This window comes from Orbicella faveolata, unplaced genomic scaffold, assembly GCF_042242905.1.
Source record: "Orbicella faveolata isolate gen_17 unplaced genomic scaffold, um_ofav_v1 contig_46, whole genome shotgun sequence".
NCBI lineage: Eukaryota > Metazoa > Cnidaria > Anthozoa > Scleractinia > Merulinidae > Orbicella > Orbicella faveolata.
In genome coordinates, this window is record NW_028301576.1 from 16,566,494 (window position 1) to 16,591,043 (window position 24,550).

A 24,550-nucleotide genomic window follows, 5' to 3' on the forward strand; every position below is an offset into this window, starting at 1 on the left:
TGTTTTGAAAAGAAGTTTATAGTCCGTCTGATTATCACTGATCAGCTTAGTGTAGTAAGTTCTCTTGGAAGAACAAATTAAAAAGTTGACTACACGGCATTGATCAATAAACAACTGGCGGTCGACTGGAAGTTTGGTCCTTCACCAACGCCGCTCCAGTCTCCTGCGATCTTTCTTCAAATTGTTTATTTCTTCAGAATACCAAGGTGCAGCCGGACGCAGAGTTATTGTTTTGGTTTTTACAGGAGCGTGGATATCAAGTATGGAACTAAGAACGCCATTATACTCACTGATTAAGTCATCAAGGCACGGAAGCGGTGTGGAAAAGAGACTCGAAAGACTAGAATTCGTGACATCAGAACCAAAACTATCAAAGTCAATTGAACGAAGTTTTCTAAATGTGATAAGCTTTGTGATAAAATTTGTAGCGCTTGTGAAACTTAGTCATTGGTGAAATGTTTGGCTCTTTGGGTGTAACATCTGAGGAGAAATTGGCTTTCAGAAACTGCAAAATTTCTGGGTGGCAAAAACGCTAATGAGCTCTTACATTCTTTGTAACATTTTGAGTTTTCCACGCACCCGCGTCACACAAAATGTATTCAATACATCAAGCTCAAATTCCTTAGGACCGTTAATCGTGCTGTGCCCTTTCAATATTCAGAAGTTATGTTTGTTTTAGCTTCATCAGAAACTGTATGGCTTATGCTAATGAGGCAAACCTTGTAAACAGAGATTTTGCTATTCATCGAGATAATGGAATTGAAAGCAAGGGAAAATCGGTCGGGAATGCCGCATACAATAGGGCTCTTTAAAAAGACCCCTATTGTAGACCCTGCAGAGAAAGAAATTAAGGACAGTATTTTTATGCCATTAATATTTAGCATGTCTATCTCCTTGATTTATTTCCATTCTTAACATTATGCGTGTGTTGCGGGCTGAAAGCGTGAGCTTGGTGTGTCTGTGGCACATAAGCGTTCAGTCTGGTATACTTCAAGCACTCTGTATTCATCCTAGATTACTAAGTGAGGGAGGGCAGGGCAGGACTACAATCAGCACCATTTTGGGGATAATTGCCCCCTCCACAAGCAATAACCACGAACACGCTCTAAAAACGAAGATCACATTATAGGACTAAGGAGGTTTGTGAGGGAAAGCGAAGATGAACTCCTCCATAAAAAGAAACAAACCAAAAATACTTTGTTTATTTAGAAGTAAATTATTTTGCTGACACCTGCATAATACTTTCGCAAAATATTCTTTAAGGCTAGCTAATCTTTGTAAGCTAATATTGTCAAACAACTATACAAGAACTTTGTACATTCGGTTCTCATTCCTTCATTGTTAAATTCCACAAGTAAAGGTTTCTAACATATTTACAACTGGCCACAAAGGCATGCACTTAAAAAAGTAAAATCTACAAATAACAATGAATTAAAAACTTAATCTATGGTCAAAAAGATTTTTTGCTCACGGTTCAACGAGACAGAAAAGTAGACACTACTATCCTCAAGTTGAGCCACAATAACTTAACTGCTATTTCACTGCAGTTACTCCGACAAGTTCTTGTCAAATATAATTCAAGATATAAACAAGGTAATTCTCAAACTGATATCAAGCGGAAACCTCTTCTCAAAACACTACGAAAACCGAAAAACATTTCTTAAGTTCATTTCGAAAAAGAAACTGCAGGCTTCCTTTCCTTGTTTTCACTGACTAATGAAACGAAAGTTGATGAGAACTCAAAAGAGCCGTGCCAACACTCGTCCACGCCTCGTGTTCAATTTCTAAAATTCACAATGACAATTTTATCTTGGCGACAGACGACAAAATCTTTGACTATGTCTCAATGTACTCTTGACCTTCGAGTCTAATACTTACAACTTTAACAGATTAACGGTTTAATTACCTGTGCAAAACGTAGTTACAAATTAGCAACGATCCTAAGCCGCGGGTTCTGAACTGAACGATCGGAAAGCAATACAATAAACTCTACATCCATTCAAAACACTTTGTTCAATGTTGCTACTGTGTTGTTGAATCGCAGTGACCATCAGTTTCTTTTTTCCTCAGACCTTTCATTATTACAGTTTTCACCTACATTACGTGCAAGAAATTTCGGGTGATTTTAAATTCAGACAAAAAAGTATAAAACATTTAAATAGCTCCAAAGCCGCTAGTTTCCTTTATGGAGAAAACGCTAGCTGAGACACTGCTTTAAGGCCAGCAAATGCACAATGTTAGGCTTGGTACAAACATCGCGCTATCGTCATATCGAATTAAGTCCACTGCAGTAAAAAGTTGGCGGCTGCAGATTTTACCACAATACGCTGAGAACTAAACACAGTCAGAAAAACCAATCACAGACATATTTTCCGACATTCGTTCGTACACTAACAACATTGTGTGTAGGTTTGACTGAGTTTTCAGAACTTTTCTGTGGGTTTGTTACAGTTTTCGTCTGACAACAAGTATGGAAAATGTACTCAGGGTCGCCATCTTTTAGTGAAATGGCCTAGCTCACCAAGAGTCTGTCCGTTACTCAGTGGTTAGAGCGCATGACCGGTATCTGAGAGGTCACGCGGTTAGAATCCACAGTCATGCAAAGTTGAACGTAATTCATCATTGGAGTTCCCCATGATGATAGCACGACGCTTGAACCGGGCCGTAAGCAACATACATGTAACATCAAATAAACAGCCTGCACGCCCGAATGCAACTGACAGAAAACAGTCTAAACACCTTGAATTGAAGGTTTTGGAATGATTTCGCAACTGTCACACACAGTGGACTCTCACATTGAACTAGAGCTAAAACAAGGTAATTTTAACCACAATGATTATCTTGTTTGTCAGGTGAACATTTTTAACTTTGAAAACGCGGTCATCCGGCGCGGGGTCTAGAACAGAAAATCTACGGGATTTGGGAAAGATTCAGTCAGCATGTACAGAGGATTGCGGGCTCACCGAAATACCCACGTCTGGAAACTGATTTTGGGTCTGATGCGTTGATGACCCAATTGTTTCCTGAGATTTATAAACTTACTCATAGTTCCGACAAGAGTCCAGCACACATCGCAAAAGCAGGACATGCATGTGAAATAAGCAATGTCTGTAAGATAACCATTTTTATCTTTATTTTGATGTGACATCTCCCTGTGCTTACATTGTTTCGCGTCATCGTGGTTTTCCTGTGCTAGATTACATTACTCAGTCCCAGTCCCACACGCCTTAGACACAGCGGTCAAATGAAAAAACTCAATGCCACTTTGGACTTCCGGTTTTCATTGCCTTGAAATGTTCAAGTCTGCCTGAGAATCTCACATAAAATACGACACTAAACAAAAATATGAGGCGACAAAACTGGTAGACAACAATTATCAAATTATGTGTGCATATTTGGCGTTCAAAGCGTTCGATTTCAGTAGTTTTCGCTTCAAAGTAAAGGATTTTAAAACAGATTGAGAGACTTTGCACTTGTCAGCGTCAGTTTTGGCGGGAATTGCGCACGCGCAGTACACTTGACCACTGTGCTCAGACATAACTGACATTAATGTACCCATACTACCTTAAGCTCTAGGTATGTGGAGTTCTTACAGTTCCTGATGCTCTGCTCCATTTGTTGATCACATGCCCATTTGCTCCGTTCCAGTTTCTTGCTGGTCCTCTCGTTCAGTCTCTTGTTCAGTTTATGTTAGCCTATTGTTATAGCAACCGATAAAATCTGATTCTAATCACCAGGCCCCTGCTCGTCTTCTAATTCACTTGATGTCCCAGTCTCCAGCTCGTCTTCTGATTCAATTGATGTCCCAGTCTCCAGCTCTTCTTCTGATTCACTTGATGTCCCAGTCTCCAGCTCGTCTTCTCATTCACTTGATGTCCCAGTCTCCAGCTCGTCTTCTGATTCACTTGATGTCCCAGTCTCCAGCTCGTCTTCTGATTTCCAGCAGTCCTCAGATGGCCATTCATGTTCAGGTTTGGGGCTCCCATCAACCTTCTGTCATAAATCACAAAATAATGTCAAACACCATCGTCTCTATCCACACACACTAGCCATTAGTTGCTGACCAAAGCTTTGTGGGCTCAACAAAATCTGTACTCGTTCGCCCTTTTTTAGTTTTTTACATTAGGTAATTTCCAGAGAAAAATACTCTTCCTTCAACACTGAAAAAAAAAAGAAAAGCCTATCAGCTTTTCGTTTGAAACGCTTTCTACCAAGTAAAGAATCCTTAATTTACATTTCCTTAAACTCATTGCAAGAATCCGCAATGATTCGCGAGCAAAGCAGTGCAACTGATCCGCAACAATCAGCAGAATACACTACAACAATTTTGCAATGAACCATAAACCCCTGCGAAACCTCTGAAGGCCGCCCCACAGGTCACGTACTCCCAAACGGGGAAACCGCTGGCTGCAAAAGCTCATATTTAACTTGCCTAAATGATATTAGCTGGATGGGCACACTAGCTGGCTGCATTAGCTCGAGTTTAACCTTGCCTAAATGATATTTAGCCACATTTAAAAAGTGCTTCAAATTCAAATATTAACTATTGACATTGAGAGGTATGGCGGAGCCACATTGATTACATTAATATTATCATAAAAGTCAGCTAGATCTTCACATCCTTCACCAATTCTTGAAGACATTTTATTAAGTCCACACTTCTCTCGGTGCGCCACATAATTATATTGAGTTATAGTTTATCAATCCCTTCCCCTAATTAATTAGTGTTTACTTTAAGCTGCTATAACTACAAGTTATTTTCTAACAACCAATCCAATAGGAAAAGGATGTAGAGTTAATACGGCTGTTTGTTTGTCTCAAAAGGTTTTTGCCGCTGTTTAGTCGGAAGGGATTCAGATCAAAGTTAGTTCACGAAAGGCCAGAATAAAACAAAGCAAATCCGGCGTAAAATAGATATCCGCGACAGAAGATGCTTTCAGAACGTTTTGCACTGCGAGGAGGATGTCTTTGGTCATCAAACCGGCTACACGGGTGAAGCGCACTATAATCGGAGTGGACTGGGAATTGTCTAACAAGATGCAAGCCACTATCTTTGTATTGCCTGCAAGCAATAAACTAAGTTGGAATTTATTTATCAGCCTTTTCAATAACTTTTGAATTAGGTGACTGAGATAATCTAAATGAGGCAGCTAATGAGCAAATCAAAAAATTGCTTTGTGCACGTGGTTTATCAAACGCAATGGCGATGCACCACTCGCCGGACGCAGAGAGTTTTTTCTGTAGGAAAGCCGATAGTTTGTTTTGGCTTGGCTGGAACAAAACAATCTTTCTAAATTAGAGCCCACATTTGAAGGTAAGTTTATTCAATACAAATATGAAATGAAAAGAGTTATACACTATTACAGATCGAGTACCTGTATATTGAGTAAAATTTTTGTTAGTCCTCTGATCATATTTAACCTTAACAGTTTTAAGAAAGTAAGATTTCTTGTAATAGCTTATTCACTTTCAAACATTATATATGACGCAGTATTATCTTAACTTTTTTGGATCGTCAATGTTGTATGGAATATAAATCAGTTCTTTTTTCAATAAATGGTATATAGTTTACTCAACGTAGTATCCTTCGCTCAGTTAACTCTACAAAAGCGTTGCGTTCTTGACAAAGCGTATGTTTTTGCTATTGCACAGAAACCAATATTGCCACCCTTATTGCACATACAGACATAGTTAAAGTAGATCTGAGTCCCGGGGGTGGGGAATTGTCTCCGTTTTCATGCCTGGGAACGGGGAATAAGCTGCTAAGTAATAAAAAAAGGTCTAATCCTACCCCGGGGAATGCCCGGGGTAGGATAATAACAGGTGGAATCGAGCCTCGCATCGGCTCTTGGTGGGATGTTTGAGGGCGCAGTGATGTGGAAAGAAAACACACTGAAATAGAAAGCAAAGGATTTCCTTTCCAAAAGAGAAGTTAAAGAAAAGTGTAAGAGATATGATTAACTTGCTAAATCTTGTCCATTACATCGTCGAAGCCAAGACAAGTTGTTCACATTAAAAAAACACTATCTGCTTAAAACACTGATTCCAAGAGTTTTGTTTCCTGTTCGTCCAGGATTGGCTCTTGGCGAATGTTCGAGTTCTCTTACAAAGTGAAATAAGCACCAGTAAGATTTCCGATGACTATCAAAACTTAAACGAGCGCTAGAACCACATTCGATGAGTGGTTCCTGTTCAAGCCACAGAAGGAAACCATGCGATTACATGTTACTTGATTCTATTTTTCAAAACTTGAAACAAGGTTCTACGCTTCATTTAAATGGCTTCCTTTGTACCTGATTTAGTTTTTCAAAGCGTGTTACTACGTTTAGAACCTAATCGCTCGTGGCAATTCCTCTGAAAACCCCACTAACGGTTATTTTTATTTGCACTAAAACCAAACTTTTCCACCACGTGGTTCACTACAAGCGTCAGTAATTTACGACAACACTTAACTTTAACTACTTAATAACCGAGAGTGAGGTCGTTACGGGAAATTCTCTGAGGTCTAGCCGTGTTGACCGAGCGATAGCGAGGTCAATACGGTAGGCTGAGGTTTGAGATTTTCCCGTAACGACCCAACGGTCGAGGTTATTAAGTTGTTTATTATATGGCTCATGAATTAAAGAAAAGAAAAAATTATTCGAACGGATGTCGTCAATTTACATCCGGCGATGCGCGTGTTTACCGATTCATTCATCGTCTCAAACCCAGGGCAAAACTATGGCTGGTTTTCAGTGTCACGCCATCAAAAACAAAAATCGTAACCATTCAATAAATTAAGAAGAGAAGCTGAGATATGAAACATGATTGATATATAAATAACCTCGCAAAGTTTTAAGTCTGTGCGGTTTTCTATCCGCGCCTTACACGGAAAAGTGTTTCACTCAAATTTATGGAGCTTTGTATGGTGTCGCCATGTTTGTGCCCCTTGGAGGGAAACAAACATGGCGGCGGTAAAGTAACAGAAACATCTGTCGTTGAGTCTTGCCATTGAAACGAAACGTTATTACTCTAGAGCTCCGATACATTGAAATTAATACTTTGTCTAGAGCAAGAACTGTTTAGTTAGTAAAAACTTGAGCAGTAACTCATCTTTTGACTTACTCGACAGCCTTATCGAGCCGCCATTTTAATGTCACGCAACGCATAAACTTGGAAATTCCGACGTGCTCCATTACATAACGAGGAACCCTGTCGGGCTTAAACGTTGCAAAACGTCAAGTTATTAGAGGGTCTTACATCTGATGAAACTAAAACTTCACAAGGATTCGTAATTTCTTATTTTGGAAATTGATGACGTCACATGAAAACCGGCAATACAGTCAGTGAACTTCACCACTGTATTACGTCTTCCATTAAAAGTACACATTTCTTTACGGGATAAATGATTGTCCCAGCCTCAAAGAAGTATTTTAGTATCGTGGTGCCACAACTTGATGGGGGAGTTTTTCCGACTTTTGTGGCGAAACGTCAACGTTTATAGAAAAGACAGAAAGCGCTTCAAAATAGTGCAAACAAATGGTCTTTCGGTGAAAGAAAATACTAATGCTTCAGAATGCACTGCTCAGAATAACTCGATCTTCACATTCGCTTTCGACAACATATCTTCGCCTTCTTCATTCTGGGATTTATAGATGAACTTTTCAAGCCTTCTGAACGTCTAAAACTTCCTGCAGTCATCAGAAACACTGCTACCGACCGAAACCGCCCAATTGTGTACATCTGATGATCCTGGAAGCTGATTTACACTTGCTTGTGTTAAAACGAGGGAATCTATTTGATGAGAACTGTGACGGAGTTCAATATTTCGGTAATTGTTGTGACTAAGATGATAACTTATAAGTTTCTTCGTGGTGCATGTTCTGCTCAGGATGCATGACAGATCTGCCGATGGTGTTTTTCCCTTAGCGATTTCGGCAAACTTTGATTGTTTTTCACTAGTACCCGCCAAGGTTACCGGCTGGTAAGTCAAAAACGACTTCTATATAAATTTTATAAAGGAAAATCTACACTTTTAGATCATCGGAATTTAATTTACTTTCTCTCACTGTTTTTAATCGGCTTTCATCGTTTCAATGCGCTTGAATTTTCAGAGCTGCGCTCTCCCTAATTTGCATAATCCGCAATCGGCCCGTGAGCATTACGGCTGCATAATGACCACTCAGATCTCGCTCTTAGCCAATCAGAGCGCGCGTTATATCGGCCACAAGCCAAAGCCATATAATAATAAATATTAATACACTTTATAACTTTAAATAAAGCTTGCGCAAGAAGCAGCTGCCAGAAAATAAATGTATTTCTATTGTGGTGTCCGTCATGAAATGTCGTTTCGGGATGAATATGAAACCGATAAATGACTTTAACTCTAACTCCCTTAAATGCCATGGAGAATGAAAAATTGCCGAGAAATGCGCAATAGAGTCTCAGAGGACAAGCGATACCAGTGCTAAGCAGTGTACCAGCAAAACAAACAGGTTTACAGCAGAGCCACGGCAAAGTACGCATTGAAACTAAAATAGATATTGCATCCCCATATTACATGAAATATTAACGCTTTCATCAGAAACACTAATTTGGACTGATTTATAGCACTTTTTATCCGAAAAACTTTGCCCTCGTCTTTTAATTTTTAAACTTAACGCTTGTTCGGCAAAACAAGGAAACAAAACATATTGCAATTGCCAAATCAATATCTCGGCAACATCCAGTATTACGGTAAACAGTTGAGACGAATGCCAACAAAAATCACAAAACTTACATGGTATTTTGACCACAACTCCCTGATCTTGGTCTGACGCACAGCTTCACTCAAATCATTCACTTGTTTCTTTGTCATCTTAACGTCATCAAGGACCAGCGTGTTCAGCTGAGGAACACAGCTGAGATGTCGCGTGACATCACTTACTCCTTCACCAAGAGGGTTCAATGACAAGTCGAGATAAAACAAGTTAGGAGCCTGGTAAAGAGATCTGGCGATGACAGTAGCAGGCTTGGCTGTCAAATTGATATCTTTAAGTGATAACCACTGAAGTCTGTTTGTAAAGTTAATACGTGAGACCAGGGTGTCTACCAACTCAGGATCAGTAAAAAGTGGAAACCCTGTAATGTCTATAAGTGGTGGAGATGTCATAAAAGATAGGACGTGAATGAGCGTCTCCATCTCTTGCGTTCCTTTAACATCGACATCAATGTCCCAGACACAGGAGAGACAATGTTGAGTAGCCTGAGTATCAGCAGTGCTGTTCTCAGTCAAACACAAAGCGTTACTCTCTTCTTGTTCATTTGATTGGTCATCAACTGGCTTCTTCCTCTGAGATGATTCTGCGGATGACATGAGCTCCCTAAGCATTTCAGTGGGAAATGTGGAAATGTCTGCCAGAATTTCAGCAATATAAAGGTATGTCTTCCCTTCTTCTTTCTTCAGAAAAATCTCATCTACGTATGGTAATGAATACTTCTTTAGGAAATCCGAAGCTTTCTTTTCGCCCGAATAGCTGACAATAACTGCAATGAGGTCTTCTAGTACGCTGATTAGGTCTCGATAGCTTTGCTCTGTATGTCGGCCGCCAGAGAAGAAGATAAACTCTGGCGCCGCAGCAGACCTCAACATGTGCTCATTGGCAACGCTATGCAACTGGTCAGAATTAATAAATAAAACACCACCAACGTAAGCCAAAAATGTAGGATAGAGAGCACGCCTCTTGTCAGATGCGCATGAGAAAAAGCTTTGTGAGATAAGGGTTAGAAACTGTTGTTGATTGTTAGACAAGTCTTTGATACAAGGTGTCTCAGTGAAGTTGTACTCTGTCAGGCCTTCCTTCTTTCCTACCATCCCCAGATGACTTAGAATGGCGCATGCCGCATCTGCTGACAGCTCACAGGCAAATCTAAGAACTTCAATCACCTTGACAATCTTTTCAAAAGAGTCGACTTCGGACAGACAGGTTGTACTTTCTTTTAACAACTCCTCCTTGAGATAGGAAGCAGCAAGGTACTCCTGTACTGATTTATGAATAAAATGAACACGTTGCTCGGGTTTCAAAAATGTTGCAGCATTGAGGACATGAAACAACCCGACTTTGATTAATTTCTCACTCAAAATGCTGTCAGGCAGTTTGCTAAAAGGAAAAGAAAGAACATTTTGCAAAAGTGCGTCAAAGGCAAGCTTGCCTAGTCCACAAAGCTCTACATTGTAGGCGTCTATACCTTCCTCTTGCTTTGCTTTTGCATCTTTTGCGATAGTGTGGAGGATCAAAGTTTCAATGAAATTTTGGCAAATGTGAGCCCGTGATTTTGGCATTTCCTTAAAGTGGTTTTCCTTCCAGACTGTACAGAGCATCAACAAAAAAAGTGGGATTTCAGCCAAGTCTTTCAAATCTCTGTCGTCTAAGTAGGTTAGAAACTCTTCAACTCTTTCCTCATCACCCAGGAACTTGCTCGCAAACGCTCCGACTTGATCGTCACTTTTGAAACCGTTTATTTCAAATTGAACGCGGCTGTGGTATCTTAACTCGTCAGCTTTCTCTTTTCGGGTTGTAATAATCACGTGGATATTACCCAGTTGCGTGCCCTCCCAAATGTCACGGACAGGTGATTGTTCTCCAGAACAGAAGTACTCATCATAGCCATCCAAAATGAGTAACACCTTTTCTTGATTATGAAGTATGTATTCATAGACATCAACCACTTCATCACCAACCAGCAGTTTGGAAGCCCTTAGAAAATCACGGATACCTTTCAACTCACACACATCTCGCAACTTAATCAGCAGCACAACATCAAATTTCTTTAGGATTTCTTTTCTTTGCTGCGACCAGTCGAAAGCAGTCTTTTTGGAAAATGTGGTTTTTCCAATGCCTGGCCGTCCATACACCAGAAGTCGCTTTGGATTAGGATGATGCTTGTCGCCCTTGAATATGTCGGTGTAGTCTCCAAGTTCTTCTTGTGTCATTCCACTGGGTTTCCTGTCATCCCTGACCCAGGATAGCGTTGTGTAGAGATGATCAATATGAATGGCAGAGCTTTCGTCCCACGGGATGATTTTCACTTTGCATATGGTGTCATATATGGACTGCAGCTTTTGTTGGCACTTTTCAAGGTTGAAGGGTTCTGTGAGAACGAGAAACGAATGCGGCAGTTAAAACACAGGGAGTATAAATATTCGCTCGAATCTCTAAATTTCGCAGCTTCCACGAAACCAAACAAAGACAAGACGAAGTCGAAAGATTTTTTAAAACTTAAAACATTTGTTTTCGAATAGTTTAAGGACAGTCGGAGAATTAAAGCGTCGATTCCAAAGTTTTTTTCTCAAATAGCAAAATAGCTTTTCCGAACATGATCGTACTGTTTTCCTAATCCCAAACGCGTCATCCAGCGCGCTCTCGCTCTCTCCTCCTTCTGCCACAGGTTTTTTGACAGGACAAATCTTTAAAAATCCCTTCCCCGGCTGGCAGTTTTTCTTGCGCATCCTAAGTCGCCTAATCTCCGCAGAGAAACAAAATGTCGAGAGATAATACCTGACGCGTTTTAGCGAGACTTCGCGATAACAATTGAGAGCAGGGGAAGAATTTTGAAAAGATCTGTCATGTCAAAAAACATGTGCGGGAGATGGAGGGGAGCTCAAGCGCGCGCTCGAGTAGCTACGGGTAGTTTGTATGGTTAGCAGACAGAGTTAGTAAAGGTTGTGCTGCTTCAAGCGAGGAACCAAAGCACACGGATAAGGGGTTGCTAAGGACACTATATCGTGCTTGTGTACATACTGTAATGATCCCTAACCGCACCTTAGGAGGAAAAATGGCGACAACTCCGATTAAAAAAGGGAGAACTGAAGTTTTCGTTCCTGTGGATCGGAGGCGTGATAACTTCCTACGGCATCTCAACCATGGGATTGTCAAGGTTTGCTAAGGTATATGATATTAAAGGTTTTATAAATAACCCGAATTTTTCAAAACATGTCACAAGAGGGCTAACATTCAAGAACAGAACTGAGGGCAAATTTATAAAGAGGCATAAAACAAGGGTAAAAGAGCTGTCAGAGTTGCTATTGTAGTGTGCAGGTAGTTTGCATGGTTAGCAGGCAGATGAAGGAAAGGTTATGCTTCTTTAAGGGAGGACACCAAAGCGCACAGATGAAAGGTTGACCCTTAATAACAGATAGTCGCTGCTGAGGACACTACTTCGTGATTGTACATCAAAGTGGCTGGTGCCAGTCCCTAGCGCGCGTTAGAATGAAAAGTAAGAAAGCTCCAAGTAAAAGGGATGAAGTTTTTGTTACTGTAGATCGGAGGCGTGTTACCTTCTTTTGGCATCTCACGCATGGACTTGTTAAGGGTTGGTAAAATATATGACATCACAGGCTTTTAAATAGCCCGAATTTTAATTGCCATCAATGGAATCCGCTTATATTTTATTTTTGTTTTTCTCTTTCCAGTTACATGACTTAGCAAATATCGTTGTAGTTTGAAAAAATAGACTGGACCAAAAATGGAAGAGACATGGCAAAGAGCTAATCTCTGGAAGTCATAGAGCCTAAGAAATGATGTTTACAAATTTCCCATGACAGTGAGAAATGGAAAAGAAATTGCAGAGTTCAGAACAAACGCTAAACTAAACTTTTGTCGTGCCATGCAAAAAGAAAAAAAATATGACACTAAAGGTGTCACTAATTGCCAAACCTTATTCAGGGTATCGATACACAGAACACCACTCTTCATCTTTCTCTGGTTTTTGCCTATAAGCTCGTTTTGTTCCCGTAGGTAAAGTTTTCAACGAATAGACAGAGTAGTTTTTTACTAATGGTTTAAAACGGGTCATTTTTGTGCTTGGATTATGACCGAAAAAAAATCGTACATGTAATGTGGGTATCTCTGGTAAAATGTATCCCATCGTACTTGTTTAGGTTTGACTTGTCAGAAATTTTCCCACTTCAAAAACGTCTTCTGACGTGTATGGTAGCCTGTGGGTGCCCTGGCAATTTTTGCATGATTTCTTTATTTTTTGTTGTTTTTCTCAATTGATTTTCTCATTCTGAAAGTAGGTATTTTCCTCTCTTTTATTTTTTATATATATTACCGTAAATCCTCCAATTAGCGCCCGGGGCGCTTATTTCAAATTTAGGAGAAGACCTGGAGCGCTTATTCGAGGGGCGGGGGGCTTATTTAATTTTTCCCAAATCGTGGCCTAACATGATCATTTTTTTGATACATTCTCTGCGCGTAAACAACATAAGCTGTTTATTGAGATAAAAAGCTTAAGTTTCAATCGCGGCACCGTTAGTACTTAACGCGTTCAACGTGTTCACTTAACGTATTTACAAACTGAAACAATGTACCACTACTACATGACGAAATCTATACATCCTTTGTTGTCTCATTATTCGTCCACAAAATGGGGGGAGGGAAGGGGCGCTTATTCGGGGGGGGGGGCGCTTATTTTAAATTTCGGCTGATAGGAGGGGTGCTTATTCGAAGGGGGCGCTTTCGAGGGGGGGGGGGGGGGGGCTAATTCGAGAATTTACGGTATTTCAATTTAACCTAAAATAAAAGTATATGGTATAACAAAAACAAACAAAAAGCAGACGAACAGACAAACAAACAAGAATATACCATTTGGCCTTGGAGTGCCATAGCCCACAATACATTTCACGAGCACACCAGCAATTAAGGATGCCATTTTGTACACAAGGGCCATGACATTCCTAGGCCATAAGCTTCGCTTTTCCTATACCGGCGGCAAAAATACCCCTGTGCTTTTTTTAGGCTAAACTGAAAAAGATATATAAAAATGTAATATAATATAACTCTTTTGACATTAAAGACGAATAAACAACTCAAAAACAACAACAGATAATTAAGAAATTACCCAGAGTACAATCATGATGCCAAAGCTGATGGCGTCTCAAGTGACACAAAATCCATTCTCCCTCAAAGCCAGTTTGATTGGTTATTCTTTGAAATAACCAATAATAATATTTACATGGAGAAAGTGTCAGTCAGGACTGAAAATTCCAATTGACTTTCATTGCAAAGCAGAAGTTAAATTCCATCATGAAGAACAGCATCACAGCATGACAGTGGGCTTCAGCACGCCATACAACTACAATTATCGCTAACAACAGTACCTGCAAACCTGGGTCGCTTAGCATCTGGATGGTTACTTGAATGTGGCAACTCTATCTTCCCAGCTGGTATGTCTGCAAGGAAAACACATCGTCAAATTTGGCTGTGCTGGTGAAAATGATACACAACAGTGAACTGCACTTTATAGAAATAACACGACATCACTGTAGTGGTTCTTTAATTATGGATAGCTACAAAAAACAGTAGATATTGTATCAGATAAATAATTCTTATTAGTGAAGTTCTCTTTTTTGGAAAGTTTGTTTAATTAATTCAATTAAAACAAACACAATAGAATATGATTTTTTTAAAATCAAATATTCAACTTACAAGAGAGCTCTACCCCAAAACAGTTTTTAGTTTCTCTGTTCTTGTTTTTTGTGGCAATATTGTCAGAATTTTGTCTCCAAATTGTTTGGTTAGCTCAATAGAAGCTCAACCTACATCATGATGTAATTTATACTACAGTGTATTTTGCGGCTTGAAAATGCAGTACAAAGTCATTCGCAAAGTCTATTTTATTTATTTTATTTTATTTTATTTTTTTGTTTACTTATGTTTAATTTCTACCACTCGCCACTCGGTCTACATGCAAAAAAAGGTTAAAAGATTAACCTACAAGCTGTAGGTGAGCAAAGTTTCTTCATGTTTTTGCACTGGATAAGCACCTAAAACTGACAATAAATTTTGTCTCTAAGCCTCTAGGGTGCATAGCAATCCTGTGTGAGCTTGTTTAGATTTTCACAATTTCACAGGGGGTGCTCCTACAACTCCTAGAGAAAATAACGTTACCTTTAGGGCCCCTCCTTAGCTAAATCTGTACCTATGGGGATGATTTCATAGCAGTAACCAAAACACCTTGATTTGCATCATAATTTTAGGGTTTTCTCAAAAAGACACTTCTTTTAATCTTGATACGTTTGCCACAATACGTTTTTACTTAAATATATGATTTAAAGAATGAAATATGTTCCTTAATTCAGGGCTGTCACTTATTTTTCAAGTACACGGGGAAATGAAAAAAGTAGCTGGGGTTGGGGTCTGCCTACTTCACAAATTACTGACTGCCCTGGTTCAAGACGTTGTACTGTAAGAAAGTGAATCATGTAGTTTCCTTACAACAAAATTCTTTGGCCAAGTTATTTAGACCAATTCTACTATGACACAAGGCCTCGAAGAGTTCACGATAAGGTGTAGTAGATGTTGTTGTATTCCTCCAGCGAAGTAACATCTCAAATGGTTTATCTTTTGCATTGGCAGCTATTCCTTCCAATACATCATGAGAAATGTCAAGGCGAATTCCAAGTTTTTCCCACACTGCACCAATCTTCAATGCCAAGTCATCTAGTTCACGGTCACTAGGTGTGCCTTTTTTAAAAGCATCTGTATCTGAGAGAGGAGAAGCTTGCAGTTAACCAATGATGGAATTTTTATACATAATAATCCAAGTGATAAAAACATCATCTACACTGTATCCTTCAGTGAGACATGAGACAATAATGCTATTCAATACCATGTGTCAAACAAGCGTCAGGGTTCATAAGATATTACGATGGAATCCACCAGAAGTTTGAGTGACAAGTGGACAGAAAGCTAGTGCCAAGATTACTTACATCATATCACAAACTTCTGTGTGACTGTTTTAAATATCTTCTCAAAAAAAATATTTCTAGCAACACCAAATGTCGAAAAGAAATGTTGAACTTTGAATGAAACACTTGAAAGTATTGGTGAAATGAAACTCATGATGAAATTTTACCTGTGTTTGCACAATTTCTCTGAACTTTGAAATTTATTTTCTCTCGTTCCCATGGGAAATTGTTTTTGGTTTTATTTCAGGTAATTGATGATAATTTATCTTTAGCTTTAAGAACATGTAAAACTTTACTGTAAAATACCTAAAATTATTCTGGTACTGATTTTTGTCCACTACAGTAAAAGCTAAACTTGCTCAATTTTCTATCAGATTTCATCTTAATATCTTTGTAAACAAAATTAAATTTCCTGCTTGTTTAATCCTTTTCCTAAGCAATTTTTTTTCCAGAATTGGTGTAAGAAGTGAAAGAAAGTAACTGGCAGATTTCTATATTCTGAATAACACAAGGTCCTTTGCCAGATTAGGACCATGTGGAAAAAGTAGATCTTAGAAAGGGCTATTCGTTTTTCAAAGAAAATTAACCTTGAATCTGAAAAACACATTAATGCTGGCATCAGCATTTTTTTGAAAAAGAAGGAAAAGATAATATTCTTCACAGATTTCCTTAGAATTTTCCTTTACATAAAGCCGAGAAGACAGAAAAGCAAACAAATTTAAAAAGACCTTTAAACTACATGGTAAATGGTAGTTAACATAAAAACAACTTCTGGTATGTTTTTAATAAACCGAATCGTCGCAACAGCGCTTATTTAGTGTCCCTGGCTAACAGCTCTCCTCTGGATTGGCCAAAACACAGTCTAAATAGCTTAAATCCTCGCAACCACGTGTTCAATAGGTTTGCCACTTGACCATTAATTTTCATAACATAAAATGTATGGGTAACCACACCTTTTTAAAAATTAAATGTGTTGTTTATGTTTTTCCTGCCGGCTGAGCTTGCGAAAGAGGCAGGAAATGACGTTCTCTCACACTGAATGGGGAACTGGGTACGAGTCAGGATGTCAGTTTCATGCTCGGTCACGTGATTCAGTTTTTCTTTTCTTGCCAGACAGAGCAACAGTTTTCCCACCCTCCAACCCCTTAGCGAATTCTCATCTAAAGTTTATAGAAGTGTATCAACGTTTGGGTAGTTTTTTCCTATTGTTGACTCCGATTCTGTTATTGTTGTGATGTTGATAGAAATGTCAATAAAGTGCTGTTGCATTGTCGTGTGGCAGACAAATGGCATTCAGTGTGTGAGAATTATCTTTTCTTCACAAACTTTTTTGGTGCCCATTAATGTACATTACTCCTTGTTACCTCTCCAGTAAGTCAAACAATTGCATCTCTTGCACTTGTCTTGCACAACATTCTGCTATTCTGGTATTCCTGGTTTCAGTACAGGTTCATTAAACTTGATTTGATCACAATAGGAAAATTTTACTTCCAATAGTCAAACGCTTGGTAGCATAGTCCATTACAGATAATTGTGTCAGTTTCAACCCAAACATGCACCTGGCATGTAATGTTGCCTTATATGATGTGCAGAATGGGTGTATACTGACAATAGCAAGCACTGTCCTTTATTATATATTAATAATTATTATCTAGTGTTAATAAAAGTAATCAAGATGTTCAGCGGACTGTTTTGCACTGGCTTCAAGATGCAATCTATGGTTCAACAAAATACCTAATAACTACCTTGAGTCTTGGATTGGGATTCTTGGTTTGAACTGCTATCCCCGTTATTTTCAGCCGCTGACATAGTAACAAACTGGAGCACTTAGAGATTTCCCTACAAACAAAGTACATACAAACAAAACTCATTGACTACAGAGACAAAAGTTAATAAGTAACAAAGCCACTCAAAGAATTAATTATTCCCTTGGAGCGAATAACAACAATCAGTTTACGTCACTAGGGTCATACAAGTAACTGCAAACAAACACTAATGGCTTCTCTACAGTTTAATTAACATCAGCTTCTTGATGACAGCCATGACTGGACTATAAAATAATTCATGAAAAGAAGGGAAAAGGTTCAGCTTCAAAATGTGAGCAAAAAGTAGAGTCTTGCTAAAACGTACAGTGTGTGCCATTGGAAATCTGCTGGTTTACTTGCATCTCCCATTGTTGTCTAGCTATTGATAAAATACAATCACATGCAGCTGATGCACATAAATATTCTTCAAATGAAAGTTATTAATCATGAATTTTTTGGCTTTAGAATGTCTGTTAATTAATTAGTGACTATTTGCTCTCATTTTCTATGAGTGATCAGTCAAAGACACACAGCCAAGTTCATTATTTTCTCTTAGAAACCAGTCTAGGTACAGAGATTCTTAAACAGCCATGAAAAAACATCTTACATAAAACATAACCAATTGATGCAACTTTTCAAATAACTCAAAGCAACCTGCAAAGTAAAATAGTTGCTCTAAATTGTTCAAGAGTAATAGAAAATACATGTACACGTAGCCCAGAGAAAATACAGTGAATGTGTGCTGATTTGTTTCATATCATGTTTCTGCTTAAACATTAGAGTGTTTCTTTCAAGGAACGATCAGCTGATTGTTGCCTGATGGAAATTTGATGTTCTTAAAACAAATATTTGCCCGAAAAGCAAAACTTCGGGGCAAAGGAGCTAGTTTTAAGAACATCAAATTTGCAAAGGGCAACTACACTATAAGACTGATGGTTCCAGCTGAAGACAATAATTATTAACACTCTATTTTCTTTATTGTTCACCACTAAACTTTTTTAGTTGAAAGCTGTGAAAGCCAAATGTAAATTTGATAAAAAAGAAAACAGAACAAAAAACAGTTGTTTTTTTTCTATAAGCCCACTTCTTTACAGAAAATTTTCATGGGCAAGTACTATTCATAAGGGTATTTTCCCCAGAGGACAGGCACTGTGGGCTGACAGTGCCTCTCCGCAGATGAACACTATTGCATCATATGATAAACCAATAAGAATCAAAGAAAATTTAGGGAGCTAGGGAGATGTGGTGGCCTCATGGTTAGTGTGCTCATCTCCAGATCAAGCGGTCTGGGTCCAAGCACTGGCCAGGGACATTGTGTTGTGTTCTTGGGCAAGACACTTTACTCTCACAGTGCCTCTCTCCACCCAGGTATATAAATGGCTACCAGTAAATTAAATGCTGGGGGTAACCCTGTGATGGACTACAGCTGTAGCATGATCCATCCAGGGGAAGAGTAGAAATACTCCTAGTCACTTCATGCTACGGAAACTGGGATAAGCTCTGGCCTGATGGACCACTTGGCTTATGTGCACATTTCACCCAAAATTTAGTGGTGAACAAGAAAACTACATATAGATCGTTTCCACTGTCACGCAATAAAAGAATAAATCGAAAACCATCCTATGGAAAAAGCTAGGAAATTGTGATGTTATAGAAGATAGCCAAATAAGACACTTCGCCAAGTTTTAGGCCTGTGCATTTCCCAAAACTTCAGATATTCATTGAAATGTTTAGCAGAAATTTACAGAACCCAGTATGAAAACGCTATGTTGGTGCACATCCGTGGTACACCAATATGGTGTCCGGAAAATAAAGTAAACATCTGGAACTTACTTTGGCTATCTAGGCAACTAATTATCAGTACTGAACAAAAACCAAAAAACCAGAAGCTTCAATACATTTGAAATAAATTTTCTCTCTTCAAAAATCACTTTGGAAGCTAACAAATAGAAGAACGTGCCGTTATATGGAAATGGCTGCCATCACTTGTTACAAGTCTACAGGGAGTCACCATGTGGACTGAAAAGAACTGGTGACTAGCCTAGTTTGTTTTTCCATCGGTCTTCGAAGCTATCGAGTGATAGTCAATTTCTTTTTTTACGATAAATGCAGAAATTCCCTCGTGCTCATTGGCTGATTTTCAGTGTCAATATGCAAACAGACACATGAAATTATAATTTATGCGATGCGTCAACGAGCAAGAGTGGACAATTTGACAATTTGTTATTGTAACAAAACAACTTGAAGTCAGTTTATCATGCGTTTGTCCTCTTATTGACAATGTATTTCATCATAACATCATCAAGGTAGTCTGTAGATCCACTCAGCTCTTGCCTTGTGGATGCACAGCTACTTTGACAATGTTATGACAAAATTCATGATCAATAACAGGACAGATGCATGAAAAACTGACATTAATTTGTTAATAATATACATGAAAAAATTACTCGATTCTGATTGGCTGAGAGCAGTGCAGTTCAAGTGTAACACCAGTGCAAAAAGTGTAACATCAGTGCAAATTACACATGTAATTTGAGTTTTTCAAAAAGCTCACTCATGCAAATTGAACTCGAAACCGTATGATTACCTATACTAACGTGAAAATGAGTTTCTTTATAACTTAGGTAGAAATGATGTTACGATTTCATAAACTTGAGAATTTCTTATTCCTGTTTATCTCTGACCATTTGTATGCACACTGTAATTAGTCGAGCGAAAGCCAACTAAAAAATTACCCTCGTATTTCCTGTCAAAGCACAGTCACGTGCAATGGGCAATACCACAGACACGTAATAACAGCTCAACTTTCTTTCCACGATGTCGAATGTGATGCCAAAAGAACTAAATGATTATTTTAGCGAAGGTCTTACTAGAACTAAACCGCAAATCAAAATAATGAGTTATCAATGAACAGAAAATGTGGACAGAGATTCACTACAGCCGACAGGTGAATATTTACGAAAGTTTTAGGTGCTGATAAAGACAAGCTGCATCATAATCAAACTCTAGGAAACATCGACAAAGATGCCACGTTTGACTGCAAAAGTGGCTTTCGTCAGAGTGGAGATTAACGTAATTTACATTTACATAGTTTGTCATCTTTATTTGACCTCTATCATTAAATTTTATTATGTTTTTGCTCAAACAGATCTAGAGTACATTATCAAAGGGTAATGACACTGAAACAAATCCCAGGCCTTCTATACATGGTATTGATCCTACTCTAACAATCAAGGCACCATGTGATCAAGTTGACATTTTGTACTTTCAATTGGTGAAGATGCTGGAAAACAATGTGTTGCTATGAGTTTGAGTGCTTTGATTTACAGTAAGATAAAAGCAATACATAGCTGCCCGGGCATAGCTGTAGAAAGACCCAGTACAAATTATGGAGATGGTAAGCAATACTGTATTCAACACTGTCACAATGTACAGGGCAGGTGTATTTAATGCAATCAGAATTACTGTCAATGATTGGAGATCGCTACATGTCTGAGAAAAATAATTAACAGCTTAATTAAAGTGAAAGCTGCACTGGTAATCTAAATCACTGTGATTCAATAATTGAGGGATATCAGTACAGTATGTCTCAAGACAAGGCTTTTGAATCACTCAACACAAAATTATTCTTCATTTATTCTGACAATAAAATGTATTGGTGTCAGTAGCTATCATACTAATAAATATTTGATTCTCATGAAAGAGACAAATATGGTAGAAGACATCCCTCAGGTACATGTGTACTATTAGACTATACACTCCCTAGCCGTGGTGACAATTATGAACTCAGAGGAGTGCACAAAGGCTTCAAAAAAGTTCAGGCTTCAGGAGTAATCATTGTTTTATTGTGACAGTCCTGTTTTGTATGGTCCAAAATTATAAGGACCACAGTCATCAGCCAACTTAAACTCCTGTCCGGTAAAACTGGAAAAAAACCGCTGCGCACAGCAAGTGATCAACACTCGTGGCTACAGCTTGATTTTTGATCTTAGATCGTGTTGTTTTGCTGTAAAATTTGTTAACCTGAAAATGAGTTCTTCTTTACAAAGGCAGAAATGATGTTACGATTTTGCAAACTCAAGAATTTCTTATTCTTTTTTATCTCTGACCATTTGTATGTAATTTAACTGTAAAATTGGCTTTCGTCACAAGTGTATTAGCAGTCATGTTCACAATAAAAGTTTCATCCATACTCATCTTATCAGTCCTTCAATGGAAATTGTATGACATTTACAAAGGGCCTTAGTCATATAGGAAGGTAATTTGACAAATTACCATTTTAATTATTTTTTAAATTTATTTTCATGTTTAAATAAATTGCTGTAAGTTGTCTTTGTGTGTACCTTCAGATGTCATGTTATGATCGATCCAGAATAAACAGCAGTGACATACAATGCAGACGGCCAAGCGCTTGGAGTATTTACTTTAACTTTAACACACTTTCTTGCCAAAACTATTTTTTTCCAGAGGGTATGGGAGGTGTACAGAATACTTGAGGAAATTCTGGAAGGGTGGGGGGGATTTTTGTGGTCAAAAAATGGAAATTCCAGGAAGGAGGGGAAGCCTACATGAAATTCCCTCGGTGGTGGAGGTATACAGTAGATGTTTTCTGGAACTACAATACACATTACCACTTAAGTTGCGGATACATTCCATGTCGAGGGCAGAGAATCCTCGGATCGCTCAGATTTTTGCCCATCCATACATGTATGTTCAGTCGCCATTTTGAACAGGCTACTGAGGGATCGCGGGAAAATAAATGACACTGTGTCTTCTGCAATGTGTCGCAAAGGGGTACACACGCTGTGACAATGCTGCTTTCAGTCATTTTGTCACTATGATTAGTTGCACAAATTCAAACCAGTTTGAATTCATGCGACAGTTCGTAGTGACAAAGATTTTCACTTAACTTCTCCATGCCACACAAGGCAAATTGTTGCAGCGACTTGTCCCCATCATCTATTTAACATACCACAAACCCCCGTGTGCCCATCAAATCTTTACTTCCACAGAAACTGAGAGAAATTAAAACACAAGTACTACACAGAATTCATACTCCACCACATTACAAATGGAAATCAATAAAGTGATGTGTAATTCTATGCAGATAACTGATAACTCAAGTCAAAAGTGAAAGTGATTATTTTGTTGTCTGATTTCCGTTGATCTTGTTTTTTTCTAATATTTTAAACTACTAAGCTGTAAACAGTAACTACGATTCGACTAAACATAAAGGGCTTGTTACTTTGGAGATAAAGAAAAGACCTGGCTTTACAATGAACATAAGACCTTCGATCAAAAGTTTAACTTACCTTGTCTCCCGAAACGTCTGAATTCATTGACGCGGAAAAGATTGACTGAGAAGTAGGAACTCGAACTCACCTTATCACAGCTTAAGTTTTCACCAAACAAACAGCAGTTTACATCACGATAACGCACTGAGCAATCCTCTGAACTCTCAGCTAGTTTCCTAACAGCCCAAAACGCCAGCAAAATCTCAGGACATACAGAATTTCAGAGTTCACAGACAGCTGCATACGCTGCTCGCCAGAGGGAGAGCCCGAGAACGAGGCGGAATGTAACACGGACTCGTTCCCAGTTACGTCCGCTAGTTGTCTGACAAAATATTGCGTGACTTACCAAACTAATTTGAATTTTATGTCACGCGAGTTATTGAAAGCTTTTTAAAAAAAATAGGTCCGCAATGCAAACATGTGTCTAGTGCAGGATTGTTTACATGCAAATCTTGTTATGCCCTGAGAAATTTCTTGTGATTAATGTAATCATGGGTTCTAAACATATGTTTGTATTTTGTTATTGTTCATTCCTATTATTGGGTTGAAAAGGTTTTTTACAATAATGAGAAACCAGAAACTGCAAGGGACCGCATACGATAAACGCTGCCAACGTAGGATCTACAAGAGATCCGATCAGCCAAAAAATGTATGAAGACAAGCAATAGACTGCAAGGATTGGTGTCTCGAAAAGCAAAAGAATAAATGTGGCTGGACAAGGCCAGCCTAGACATTTAAACATTCAACCGCATGGCCAGTACCATGCTTAAAAAACGCAGCGTATAAGCATGATACTGGCCATGCGGTTGAATGTTTAAATGTTTAGGCTGGCCTTGTCCAGCCACATTTATTCTTTTGCTTTTCGAGACACCAATCTTGACACCTTGTCTCCTTGCGCTCCGAAACATGTGATGTGGCAACGCGTGTTTCGGGGCGCAAGTGAGTTCAAAGTACGGAACTTGATATAGTGCACGGGTCATTTTGCAATTTATGTGCGTTGGCTGTCGGGCTGGCGTTACATATCTTCGCTACACAGTGCTGACGAGCCCCAAAAAGGGCGAAACAGCTGTCCACTGTTGCGATCCTACTTTAGCGGTTCTTGTCATGTTGGTGTCTCGAAACGTTTTTCACGTAGTATCAGCATTGCAGTCTATTGCTTGTCTTTTTACAATAGTTTGAAAAAACTATTTTAGTGTTGTTTGCTCCATGCAGGCGCAAGAAATGGTTTTATCAATAACAGCTCAAGGTCAATCATAATTGTTTATGCAAAGTGGAGTATCAGGTGTTTCTCTCTGCCACTTTTATATTTCATTCCTTTTTTATTTCATCGTTATTTTCCCTCGCATCCACTAATTTTTTCCCAGGTGCCATAGCATGAATATGTCCCAAAATGAAAGTTAACATATCTACATATGGAAACAGGTATGTCAGGATAGTTCTTAATGCCAAGTGGGCCGATGGGGTATAAGGTGTTTTTATACTTTGTTGCTTTTTTTATTTCGTCGTTATTTTCCCTAGCCCCCAACTTATTTTTCCCGGGTGCCATAGCATGAATATGTCTTAACATGAACTAACATATATCATAAATATGGAAATAGGTTTGTCAGAAAAAAAGGCGAAGTACCAACATTAGGAAAAATTTCTGAGAAGCGCTTGAAGGGGTAAAATGGCAATTGGGATTTGCCCTTTTTTGGGCTGGGAAAATGGGATTTACTGCACTGGGACTGGGATTCGACCACTGG

At 38.7% G+C, this 24,550-nt stretch overlaps 1 protein-coding gene across 1 annotated transcript; it reads right to left on the reverse strand.

The window, feature by feature from the left end:
• Positions 1 to 3,105: 3,105 nt before the first annotated feature.
• LOC110040293 (NLR family CARD domain-containing protein 4-like) lies at positions 3,106 to 23,065 on the reverse strand. The gene is made up of 6 exons (XM_089278314.1): positions 22,897 to 23,065; positions 17,455 to 17,548; positions 15,237 to 15,506; positions 14,120 to 14,191; positions 8,759 to 11,109; positions 3,106 to 3,993 (listed from the first exon to the last, which is right to left on the reverse strand). The coding sequence occupies exons 2-6, from the start codon at positions 17,516 to 17,518 to the stop codon at positions 3,862 to 3,864; spliced, it is 2,889 nt and encodes a 962-aa protein (XP_089134440.1). The 5' UTR covers positions 17,519 to 17,548; positions 22,897 to 23,065; the 3' UTR covers positions 3,106 to 3,861.
• Positions 23,066 to 24,550: the final 1,485 nt, after the last annotated feature.

Excerpts from the sequence above, each read along its gene's own strand:
- LOC110040293 (XM_089278314.1), bottom strand. The coding sequence starts at position 17,518 with ATGTCAGCGGCTGAAAATAACGGGGATAGCAGTTCAAACCAAGAATCC. Across the intron at positions 15,507-17,454 it reads ATCCCAATCCAAGACTCAAG|ATACAGATGCTTTTAAAAAA; the intron begins GTAGTTATTAGG and ends CTCCTCTCTCAG. Across the intron at positions 14,192-15,236 it reads CTTGGCCAAAGAATTTTGTT|ACATACCAGCTGGGAAGATA; the intron begins GTAAGGAAACTA and ends TTTTCCTTGCAG.